Source organism: Nothoprocta perdicaria, unplaced genomic scaffold, assembly GCF_003342845.1.
Source record: "Nothoprocta perdicaria isolate Ctin4 unplaced genomic scaffold, notPer1 scaffold_168, whole genome shotgun sequence".
Lineage (NCBI taxonomy): Eukaryota > Metazoa > Chordata > Aves > Tinamiformes > Tinamidae > Nothoprocta > Nothoprocta perdicaria.
In genome coordinates this window covers 258,115-271,295 of record NW_020454849.1, presented here as the reverse complement: position 1 = coordinate 271,295, position 13,181 = coordinate 258,115, and the positions used below count along the sequence as shown (strand labels likewise).

At 36.4% G+C, this 13,181-nt stretch overlaps 1 protein-coding gene across 1 annotated transcript in view; it reads left to right on the top strand.

The window, feature by feature from the left end:
• Nucleotides 1-9,610, top strand: part of TMC1 (transmembrane channel like 1) — a 61,658-nt gene extending 52,048 nt beyond the window's left edge. The window contains 5 exon segments of the mRNA XM_026035844.1: nt 2,185-2,252; nt 4,759-4,998; nt 7,607-7,732; nt 9,410-9,486; nt 9,582-9,610. Coding sequence (XP_025891629.1) covers nt 2,185-2,252; nt 4,759-4,998; nt 7,607-7,732; nt 9,410-9,486; nt 9,582-9,610 — 540 coding nt within the window.
• Nucleotides 9,611-13,181: the final 3,571 nt, after the last annotated feature.

The window sequence follows — 13,181 nt, the reverse complement described above, 5'->3', positions numbered from 1 at the left end:
ATGAGGCTACTAACTGCATGATCTGCGTGATTCCTCCACTGTTTCAGATCTAAGTGCCATTCAATGTACTGTTGGACAGCATGCCTTGAACTGGAGCTGCCAGTTGGAGAAGCACCAGTTTGCTAATGCTTCAGGCTTAATTCTTATTGTTTGTCTTTTTAGGCTTGGCTGTGTTAAAGGAATATGCTATAGTAACTGAATCACTAGAACAAAGCTTATAAAGGAGAGAGCTTTAACTGAGGTTCTGGACTAAAGAGCTGCATAGATACWGTCATTCTTTCTAGGCAATAGCCATGTACAGGCAGTGATAGCACAGGGAAGCTGGGAGAATGAACCTCACAGCCCACCTGCAGAGGGCTCAGGACTATTTATGAGAGCTGCAACATATTTATCCAGTAATGAGGGGATGCCTCATTTCCGTAATACATTATTGCTCTCCAAACACMAACAATGCATGTTGGGAGGGAGTGCTAAGAATATTTTAGTTGTAGAGAAAGAATTTAGTGCCTCAAAGAAAAGAYCTGCTGTACTTCCATCTTTGAAGATCTTCCAAACCCGCCTGGCTGCAAACCTGTGCCCCGTGCCCTAGGTGTTCCTGCTTGAGCAGGGAGGGTTGGACTAGACGATCTCTAGGGATCCCTTCTAACCCTAACCATTCTATGATTCTATGATTTCAGTAATTAATTTACATGCAGGGTAAAAAACTGTTTTACAAAGTTTGTGATAGTCTGATTCTGTTACCTTCTGTGTTATGAAAAACAGTAACACATCATTTGGGTCCAGAAGATGCTCTTCACTTTCTACACATTATTTATGTTGTTCTTGCCTCCCTATATAAATCCCTTTAGTCTACTGTTTCCAAGTCTGTTTAATCTTTCTTTGTATGGAAGAAATTTCATAAATGCACATCACATAAATACAGCAGTTTAAGGCAAAGCATGACCATTAATCGCTGTACATGAACACAACACTATGTAGGAAGAGCACAGGGACTGTAAACATTCCAGCAGTACAGTCCAAAGGAGTGACTCTAATCTGACCCTTTTCATAGAATATCTTTTGCTTGGCTCATTCTTGAGGGAATTGTTATTTTTAACCTCATGACCTTCCCCCCTTATCACTCATCAGTAATTRTTACCTGGATGGTATACATCATTCATATTCTTCTCGCCCACCCACCATAGTGAATTATACAAGTCACCAGCTGTGACACTGTGTAACTGGCTCTCATGAGAGATCTGATCAAATAAAATCTTGTGATAGAGTAAAACTCTATGGATAATATGTTGAAATCAAACATCTTGGTATAAACCAAAAAATTACTAATGGAAAGCTTTGTTCAGGTGTGTATGCACACAGCCATGTGGCCTCAAATGAATACTTGTGCATCTAGGTCATTGCTCTCAAATGCGGTGTTTTACATGTATGCAACTGAAAAGTGAAAATTGATATTGAAAATAATTGAATTATTGTTACCATAATAAATATGGTAAAAGAAGACCTAGATTTAAGGCCTAGAAAAACAAAATGAGATGATTAGTTCAGGGAAGACTAAGGAAGGATTTGATGACAGTATATACATCTGCAACATGATGCTCTTCAATTTTGCAGACAATGCAATAATGAACTGATGACTAGGTTTTGAAGTAAAACTTGACCAAAATAAGATATAARTATTAAACAGGAAAGATAGTTAATCATTGGCACCATCTATGAATTATTTAAAAACATTCTTAACAGCACAATTGCTAAATTTAAAATATAAAAGATACACAATAATAAAAACAGGAATTAATTCAGGGAAACCYCATGGTTTGTGCTTTATCCTAGGGCACACAAGGTAACAACTATAACCTTTTTAGCCACTACARTTGGAAACTGACAAATTCTTATTTTAAAGTTTATCCAGTACCCAGAACCATTTTTTTCCTCTTTTAACACCTTCCTCAATACAAACAGCTCAAAAAAATCTTCAATTAAATGCTGCAAGCTGCATTAAAGTCTGTCTGTTGGTTTTGASTCATACTAATTTGTTTCATGCTTCACTGATAATATGCAACAAGGGTCTTGACGAGACAGTGCTAGGATGTTTGTGCTGTTAGAAGTGACAGCTTTAATCTACTGTAAATCATCTTAAAATGCTTTGTGCAAACCTAATGAAAGCATTTGTGTTATTTCTTTCAGCCTTCATATTCGGAATTTGATATAAGTGGGAATGTGCTGGGACTGATCTTTAATCAAGGCATGATCTGGTAGGTGCTGCAAAAGATGTTGTGTTTTTTATCAGTTAGGACTCCCCGAGGGAATGTAAGAATTAGCACTATCTGTAAAAGTTCTTCTGAAATGCTGATCCTACCTCATTACTTCAGTCTGATAAAAGTGTGATGCAATAAATATCTAACTGAGGCACTTTTGATCTAATGGAATTATATCAAAATCAGTCTAGGCTAAGATTAGGGAGGTCAAAAGAATTTGGCAATGAGCAGGTATGACCAACCAGTCATTTGTCACGGCAGAGCAAGCAGCTGGTTGCTACTGTTTTGATTTGTATTTTAAAACATTTTATACTCTTTTCCGATGTGTCCATGTGAAAAAACCCTGCAAACTAATTTTTGTGTGTGTGTGTGTGTGTGTGTGTGTGTGTGTGTGTGTGTGTGTGTGTGAACAAAATGCCATTGTAGTAGTATCAGTGCTCAATAGTGCTGCATGAAAGATATCAAATTTCCTCACATTTCTGGTCATTGTCTTGGCTGTGTTTGCTGAGAAAGAGAATTGTCAGCTCCTCATGTGAGATTCTTTCTCAGAAACTGTCCTCCTCGAGCACCGTTGAAGGCTCATCTKAATAGCTATTGTTTAGACCTGATTTATTTAACTTTACTAAAACTCTACTGGGTAGAGTTTGCTTAGTGCAAGCCCTGAAGTCAGTAATTTCCAAAGACAATTACAAACTCACTAGCTTGCTCAGATGAGGAGTGCACTAGTAGGATGGTCAGTCATGACCATATATCTGCTGTGTGCCATCAGAGCAGGGGCAGAGGGAGCCCAGCCTCCTGCTGAAGCGTAGGAGGCCTGCACTGCACCTGCCGCTCAAAGCTCAGCTTTGCAATCAGTATGTTCCTCTCTGTCTTAAGAGGGGAGTGCTAGTTTCAAATAGAAAGCATTTCTCAAACTGCTCTGTGTCAAAATGATGAGTCTGCAGTGTAACCAGTGCTCTCACACTTTATCCACAGTTGGTCACATTCATTTTTTTTTTTTTTTCTAATGCTGTTAATTAACACTTGGAAATCATTCTGTAATTGGAAGAAGTTGGAGACTGGATTTTTTTTTTTTTAAAAAAAGGTCTGAACTAAACATATTAGAATAGTAAAAGAAATGACTGAATTATAGCAGGTATGTACTTCAGAAACTCTGTTATTATATATAGGATGAATTTGCTTCTGTTTTATGTAGTTTTACTTATTTCACTGCACATGCTTGTGCTCATCTGAAGGAGAATAACGATTTTAAGATACACCTGCTGCGTTGGCTGTAACACAGAACTGGAAAGGATTTGAGCGTATGTGTTCATTTATATTTCTCTGTGAGTGAGAGACCATGTCCTGAGGAAATTTCCTTTCTTCTCTTTCTTTTCTSACAAACTGAATGGACTGCAAGTCTTTCACCATTTTCTCTATAGTGATGTGACAGTAGAAAGAATGCTTTTGTCTTCTAATAAGTGTTATACCTGTAACTTATGATAGCAGCCATGCATTACCCAGAGTTTTAGATTGCCAAAGGTGAATGCTTTGCAGTGTTTTCCATGAGCATACGGAATAGGGGATAGGAATAGGGGCATGAAGTGCTCTCTGCCTTCACTCATAGACTAGTGAAGTCTTTACTGTTTCATTAAAGATGTATGAAATGTAGAAGGAGAGATATCAATATCATATATTCACTCTGTCATGATATCACTGTACTCTAGAGGTCTTTTCAGCCTTGCAGAGAAATAGATCTATCCTATTTTAGAAATATCAAAAATGGTAAATTTTATAAATAACAAAACAAAGTGGCTCAGCCCTGGTTACCTGGCCAGTGGTCAAGGAAGAAAATGAATCCTGATCCCTTACATTCTGCATCAATTGGCCAGGCTGATGAAAATGCTTGCTCGTCAGTCAGCATGGCACAATAAATGAGGTCAGATAAAAATAAAATGGTCTCAGCTGTTTCACTGTTAAAACCATGCAAGTGTAGATAATAAGGAAAACACAGTATTTTGGCAAATCAATAAGCAGTTCATTGGCATGAGGCACTAAATAACCATGGTAACAAAAGTAAACTAAATGTCAGCTTAGCAAATAAGATCCTTCCTACAATGATGCTAATATATGAAAGACATAATGAATTATCTAAGTCTGGGTTGTCTTTCTGTAAATCATAATAACAAAAAAGTGAGATACTACCTGAGTTAAAGACTCAAAGTAAAAGAGAATAATATTTTATTAAGTGATCATTTCATTTGCAGACAAAGAAAGCTTTAGAATTTTGAAAGAAAATTTTCATATGGAGAGTTTTCTCCATATGGATGGAATTCTTCTAAAAGAAAGACTGGGGAGGCAAGACCAGTAAAAAAAAGTGAACATTTTTTGAATCAGATTTCTGCATGAAAAATATGTGTCTGTAAAGAACATGAAAAAATATAAAAGAAGGGAATGGGTGACCAATCTAACAAGACAGACATTCTCCAACAGACTGCTTGTATCTTGTTTGTTTGGTTTCTAGGATGGGATCCTTTTATGCTCCGTGCCTGCCGGCGATCAACGTTTTCCGCCTCCATACTTCCATGTACCTGCAGTGCTGGGCGGTGATGTGCTGCAATGTGCCCCAGGAGAGGGTCTTCAAGGCTTCCAGATCCAATAACTTCTACATGGCCATGCTGCTCTTCATTCTCTTCYTGTCCACGCTGCCTGCCGTTTACACTATTGTCTCCATCCCACCCTCTTTTGACTGTGGTCCTTTCAGGTCCTTTGTATTTAACGTCCATGTTTTGCTAACACTGAGATGAAAGAACTGTCACATGCCATCGCAGTTACTGACCCAATAGTGAAAAGGAGTTTTCTWAAGAGATTTTAGTATCTGATAGGATTAATGTTTAATTCTGCCTCATTTTTTAATTGTGCATAATGCCTAGAGCTAGAAAATTGTCTAGTAGTTTTTAAAGATTTTCCTGAAATTTAGAAGGTTTTTTTTTTTTTTTATTTTGGGGGGGAAAGTGGTGGCTGGGGCAGTTAGTGGCAAAAAAGTATTTTTGCTACTGTATTAAGTCAAGAGTTATTCTTAGGAGTAGGTCAGTGATCTGTTAGGCCTCTCTTGTGTGTTGCTTTGAGAATGAGGGTTGGTTGTAGGACATATCTCATGTGCTGTGCCAGGAGRGGAATACTGAAGTATTGGTGAGGCGTGGACCACCAACTGCAACAATGCTGCAGTCTTTGGATGCTCTGAATTTCTGCAGTGGCACACGATTTCATTTCATGTGGCTGTAGTATTACATCAGCGATGCTGCATTTGTTTCTAAGATTTCAAGATCTCCAGATTTGCTCCTCTCTTCTGAGAAAAAAAGGCTGCTGTTCTGTGTAAACACATGCTCTGTATACAAGTTAACTGAGGTGTAGCCACAGTGCCACTTACTGTGTTTGTTACGGAAAAACTGTGACACACTTACTGTGCTTGTTGCCACCGGAAAGTCCAGGACCTCTTCACTGTCTCTATTGCCTCTTAGTCTGAGGCACAACTTTAATGAGTGCACAACGACAGCTAATATGTAAAATTCAGATTTTTAAAAGGCTTTAGACCTTGCTTTTGAGCAAAATATCAGCAGGGTAAGAAGAGYAGAGCACTAAAACAAGCTTCCTGATTCCAGTGAAAGTCTTGAATAATATATTATTATCATGGGTAAACTGATCTCTGCATAATCCCCAGTACACTTTGTAAAGCAGCAGAAGTCCTGACAYATTAACTTTGGCCAAAGGCCATCTCTGGGAGATCCTTTTCTAGCCACCTGCCATAGTCATAGTCAGTAAGAAAAAGAACAGTATGACCTGCAAAAAAATAACCTGGGACAGAAAACTACTTGAATTTTAGTGAAATGATGATAAAGCAAATGATGTTAAATAAGAGTTTTAATAACTGAATCAAACCAAAGAAAGTGCAGGGAGAGACATCTGGAGTCAAGTCTGAGTAGCTGCAGTTACTGAATCTAATGTTTCTGACATGGTGAGAAATATATTTGCATAATAATCTTTGGAGTGAGAAAGTCAATATAATCTGTAATTTTTCCTTCATCAAATGAAACGATATTCTCTTCTTCATCAAAAATGTAAAATCCTCAATGTAACTTTTGATGGGGAATGTCTGTACTTTAGTGTATATACAGGCACATTCAGCTTTTATGTAGGTAAAACTACCATTCAGCAGATAAAGAATGGAAATATGTGGCTATAAATTAAAAATTAACGTCTACTTGTTGGTAAGTCAATGGCTAATACATTATGAAAATTCCAATTCTTTTTTTTAATTGCAAATTTATAATCAGCATATACAAATCAGCAGAGATTTTTCAGTCTGACAGGAATAGAAGAGCCAGGACAGAACTAGAAAAGTTGAAACAGAAGAAGCCTGGTACTTAGTGAGGAGACAAAAGGGACAGTATAGAGTGGAATTTCACATCTAGCATTGGTGGGAAGGAAGCAGAGAGGAAGAGCAGATCTGAAGGAAGAATTCTCCCTGAATCTTGCTATATTTACTGGACGAAATCATTACATAAAAGTTGAAGTCATTAAATTAGTAAAAGAGTCTGATTGAGAGAAACATTTTACAAGAACTAAATATATCAGATAGAAAATCTCAGTGGCTGGAATATGTGGTGGCAATTCTTTTAACTAAATAAACAAAATATATTAATGATCTATGAAGAAGCACTTTTGATGAATTGCTCATGGGACAACTTAGCATAAAATTTGTGACTTTGCTAGAAAAATAACTAAGTGACCTAAAAGATAGCCTCTACTTCCATGGGATTGACACAGAGCAAAGARAGAAAAGTATTTCTCCCTGTACACCTCTGAGTGGACACTGTTTGCTAGAGGACTGCATTGCTCTCTATCAGTCGCGTAAAGATGAGATCTGAGTCTGTCTCAAGGACTCCCTAGAGGACAAGTAACCCTCCATGCTGATATCCAATGGTGATACAGAGTTTACAGATCAATACACTTATACTTGGAGAACTCATCTTGGTAACAGAAGAAACACCTGTGGAAAAATGCAGTCAGAATCCATTAGCAGACATTAAAAATACTGACCTTTTTATATGCCTATATTTTTCTTTAAAATACATAAATAAAATACATTTTTCTTTAAAATACATAAATACTGCTATATGTCATAAGTAACGACAGTCATACAGTTATAAGATTGAAATAATTCTAGCTTACAGAGTTTCTTGTCCGTGCCCCAAGTCTATTGATGTGTCTAGTCTAGTGATGTGATTCATATAAGTATTCATACTACTGYACCACCACTGCCAGAGTACTTACATGTGATGATACATTGTCATTTATCTTCTGTCTGACAGTGGGAAAACTAGAATGTTTGAAGTCATATCAGAAACTCTGGAACATGAYTTCCCTTCTTGGTTTGGGAAAGTATTTGGATATGCATCCAACCCTGGACTCATCCTACCTTTCATCTTGCTGATGGTGTATGTATGAGCATGTTATTATTATTGTTATGTTTGTTTATTCTTTTCATTCTGTCTTTGCTGCCTGAGTATCTAATAAAATACAGTACTGATTGCCCTGTCGTGAGGGACTTGAAAGAATTCATGAGAATTTTTCTGATCATAATTAATGTGCCTGTGCACAAAGCACAATGTCTTTTTTGTTCAATGGCTTTCTTTTTCTGTTTTCTTTTTTTCTTTTTCTTTTTTGATTGTTTTTCTTTTGATAATATAATGGCCATATAATTAAAATACAAAAGCCTAAAAGGAATCTGAAGTACAATGTCTCTGCTCAGCTTGTTTAGGAGGCAGAATCACATATCATAAATCCTTACATATTTCAATAGAAGGCTCTCAGTACTCTCAATAGTTCAAACAGTCAATAACCTCAGAAAATCAGATCCTGAGTATTGTGGTTGTGGTTTTCCTTGTTAAAAAGATCACTCTATGCAGTTGGGACTGATGTGTAAGGCAAAGCGGTGAGGACAACATATAGAGATGTTCCTGTCTTAACTATCTCTCTGAAATTCCTTACATCCAAATTCACTTTGTGAAGTAGGGCCAGAACAAAATTTTCATGTTTTGGAAGCTGTTAAAGAATAATGGTAATTAAATAACCTTTCTCAGATTATATAAAGTTCTTCAGGAAAAAATAATTGTAAACTGCAATAAGAATATACAGGATTACTTAGTATCTGCTAAACTAAACATTGATTCTTGATGGAAATGATCTCAGGCTTAACCCTATCTAGTAGTACTGTCAACAGACGATTACAGAATACAGTAGAAATCACAGAAGAATCTTATGTGAGCAAATTGAAAATTTGAGGTTAAGTTTGAGCAAGATTCACTTAAAATTATGTTCTGTTCAACTTTTGTCTAGAAAAATAAAGAGGACAGGTTGTAATCTGAAATACATGGTCTCATCTCCCACTGATTTTCTTCAGCACTATTTGTATCCAAAATTATTCAAGGCGAAGATAGGGAAAGGAAAAAAAAAAGGAAGAAAAGAAGAAAATTCAAGGCGAAATCAGGAAAAGCGGAGAAAACAGCATATGCATATTTTACTGCCTCCATCAGTAAAAGACTTCACATAAGGCTGTCTCTAATTAAATCAGCATGATGAAAAAATGTTAATTTCATAGAGTTATCACAAAACAAATACAATGAATCGGCATTAAATTACAATCATCTTTTTAATTGGTAAAAAGAGATTGAATTTTGAAGCAAAAATTAAAACCTGTGCTTTTGGCTGTACATGAGTTTGTCTATTGTGTAAGTTAAAAAGCTTTTATAATATAGTCATTTCAAAATATGTTAGACAAGTTAATTAACTTTCATACATTTTTCTCTAGCAAATATATCATATTGAAGCATAGCTTTATGGAGAATCTTAACCTCAATAATATAGCATATGAAATATTCATAAATGAAATAAGTTCTTTCAGCCTATTTTTCCCTGAAATAAGAGTGTCTTCTTCACACTTATATTCTTAAGCATATTCTTAATAATCAAAATACTATTATTGATAAGACAGAATAAATGAGGAATGGACAAAGTCCATTCCCAAAATTGTGACTGTTGCAATAAGAGTGTTGTAAAATTGGTTATATTAAAATCATTATCTAACAAGATATATTGTTTTTCTTTACATTTAGCCTGAGTATTTATTATCTCAATGCTACATCCAAATCCTACAAGGAAGCTAACTTGGAGCTTAAAAAGAAGCTACAAAGTGTAAGGAATAGAGAACTTTTTTTTAATTTCTCCTCCTAAATATTATAGAAACTGTTAGCACACTGAAATTTGATTTTCTCTCTCCATCTCTAGCAAGCAGAAGAAAATAAAAGAAGAAATAAACAAAAAGCACAAAAAACAAATGAACAAGAGGAAAACCCATTTGAGACAGAACCACCACAGTCAAAGCAAAAAAATAACAAGCAAGATGAATCTACTCAAAATCAAGGTACAGATTGTTTTCAGTTCTTCAGGTTGAGAAATATTTATTTGTCAGACTACAGTCTCTTTGCTGCCTTTACTGCTTCGCTTCCAGTGATATCTTCAACAAGAGGCACAATTCTGTCTTGCAATTATTAGCCTGATTTCTAGTCCATTTTAGTGTCTGTAGCTTTTTTTAAGAAATAACATAATATCATGCCAGAACAAGCAAAACTTTTTACCAAAACAGAAAAACAGAAGTACAGCTGTAGTATATTTTATGATCCCAGACCAAAAAAGTCAGATCTGAGAGCCAATCAGTATGGTTCAAATATTGCATCCTCCTACTATACTTCTTTGATCCAGAATAGTATATGGCCTCTAATCCAAGGCTCACCAAGAGAAGAGGCAGCGAGAACACAGTGGAGTAGCAGGTTATTATCACAAAGCCTAGATAGGCCAGGCAGGTTTCACCCCATCCTAAGGAACTTCACAGCCTATTTCCTTACTCATGAACTTTCCCCTCCTTGTGTGTGACAAAACACTGAGAGTCTCATGGCTTAGCGAGAAAGATGAAGAAACGCACTAGAAGTGATAACCTTTGGAAGAACCTTGTGGAAAGCATGTGTGCAACCTCCATAGTCAGGAGAGGGTGGGCTGCAGCAGTTTCTGTCCAGTGAGGAATTTCTGCTTTGTATTGTTATCCTTTAACGCCCTTCTCTGAATATGTTTCAGATAACAAGAAAGGGCAAGGAGACAGTGAATCAAAGAAGAAGACAAACCAGCAGCAGGAAGCAGGCTCCTCCCAGGCCCTGCAGCATCCCGGCCTGGCACARAATGGGCATTATCCTCCCCAGGGCATGGGAGGAAACCTTCTTCCACCACATGTGGCTGTGACACGACCTCCAGGGCCCCGAGGGTTTGGAGCACCGGGATACCCTCCTGGAARCCCACGCTTTCCAGGAATGCACCCAGGAGGGCCCAGGGGCCCTCCYAACTACCGATGAGGAGGCTTTTCATCCCTCTCCTTGAGTAGATGTGCTCTGTAATACAATGAGGGAGAAAAGAGTGGTTTTGACCCCCAGAACACTCTCATAAGTGCAGAACCCACTGTGATCACCGTAAATCTTTATGTACGTAAAAGTTACTCAAATTTCAGCATCTACAGAATAGGAGGCTTCAATGATCAAGTTCAGTAGGAATCGTTGCATCTGTCTGCTTGCATTTGTAGGCATTGCAAAAAATGTGTTATCCATGTCAATATATTCCTAAAATTACAGATATTTATTAGGGGAATGAGAAATATTTTTTTAGTTGGCTATTTTGCCTAAAGCCCAGGAAATGTTTCTCTAGTATTTTTTTTTTCCCSTTTGATTTAAAGGTCTACTTCACTGGAAACACAACTTCTCACCAGGGGTATTCATCATTTTTGCTTAAAGCATATCTCATGTCTTCTGCCACTCCAGCATGCTTACCCAAGGAATTCAGGCTGCCTGGGAAAGATAAGATTTATTCAAAAGCYGGAGGACCAGCTCTGATGTCTTTGGCAGAGTGATAAAGGTGTAAGGCCAAGGATATTCTAGCTATGGGAAAAAAAAGGAAGTTTGCCTCCTATTGACTAAAGCTCTTACTTCTAATCAATACAATAATAATGAATTTTATGACATCATGGAAAAACTGAAATTAAATTTGAAAGAATCAAGGAGAGGGAGAAATATTTCCTATGCAAAAATATACTAAAAAAATATATTTGGGGAAAAGAGATAGGATTATTTCTGTATTTTTTTTCCTAGAAACTCCTCACGATTGTGTCATTACATAGACACATTTAGTTTGCATAAGAACATGTGCTGTATAATTAAATACAACTGCTCTGTGAATTTATTACTGTATGGTTATGCTGTAATGACTTCTAGAGGTTCCAGGGTGGAGCAGGACATTAGTGTCATTGCTTTTGTGCAAACACAGAATGGATGCGTGTGCATATGCAAGCTGCTACTACACATTCCTAAGGCAGCTTTATTTTTGTGTTCTAATTTTATTCCTTTACTCACAGTTTGGGTCATGGTATTTGTTTTAAGACCCGCAAGACCCATAAGAATTAAAATTAGTCAATATTAGTCATTGTTTTCTAAAAAATGAATATAATTCCATTGAGGATTTTGTAATACATGCCTATTTTCTACAGTCAAAGAACTTTAACCATACCTCAGTATAAGGCAAGTCTGTGATATCAGAAATCAATTTACACATAATAAAACTGTGGAACCTACTGATGCAGGATGGATTTAATCCAGTCATGAATTAAAGATATAAAAGTAATTGGAAAAGGATTACAAAAAATTCTTATTGTACTCAGTGCTCCAGATGCAATTTCTATCTGAAGAAGTCTTTAAATCAATTGGTAGCCTCCAGTAGAATGAACCAAGGGAAAGTTCCCTTTATGCTTGACTTGACCCTTGTGCTGCTTTCATAAGCATCTACTATCAGCTGGAGATAAGATACTAAATCAAACATACATWTATTCAGCATGAGGACAGCTGTTCTGCATGCAAACATGTAGCAACATTAACCAAATCAAGGGATAAGTGAATCTTGAAGATAAGAAGAGAAGGTCTTTTCTAGAGAAGAGACTGGAAGTGAGTTAATACTAAATGAGGGGAAAATACTCTAAGAACCCAAAGCACAAGCACATTTGGGGTGCAGTGGGTCCTGTACTACTGAATTCGATCAAGTGCACCTAAGTGTAATGTGTTGTTTCATCTTTTTCAGATAAGATTTATATCTTTGGACTTTATTCAYGTAGAAAATAGTGCAGTAATTCAATCTGTGTTTTAAGTAGAAGGTTCAAATCTTTTTTTAATGAGATTAATTTTTAAGTGTGCATGTGCATGTTTTTAGTCCATAAATATATGGCAACTGTGCACAGTGGTCTTGGTTATTTTAAGGTAAAACAGGTGCCCAAGTGCTCCAAGATTTATCTGATTTATGTTTTTAAGATAAACCTTTTTTTTTGTCTGTGAACTATGATTTATCTCTCATTGATTTCTATAGAAATTTTAGTTCATCTTTTGTTAGGTGGAAGCAAGATTTCAAAATGTGAAAATTCTAGATGAGAAAACACAGTGTACTTCTTAGAAAAAGGAAAAAGCTAGTTTGCAATCAAGACTGCAGATTGCATCCTGTTATATAGAACAGCTGAATAAAGTGATTTCAGAGTTGTTTTATGGCCTGATAATCCTTCAAGAGCAGAAGAAATAGAATTACGTTTTTCGAAGTTGTTGGAATAAACTGAAGTTGTAAACTGGCTTAGGCACAAACTRCTTCTGGRAAATRTCAAGGGAATTTTATGCCATATGCATAGATCTCAATAATCRTTCTTCTTTCTATTAGGAGTGGAAATTTTCTGTTCGTATTGAAAAGTTTTTCATTATTAGTGTGCTTTATATACTGTTCTCCTTGATTGTTTTACAGAAACAAATGTAGGACAGA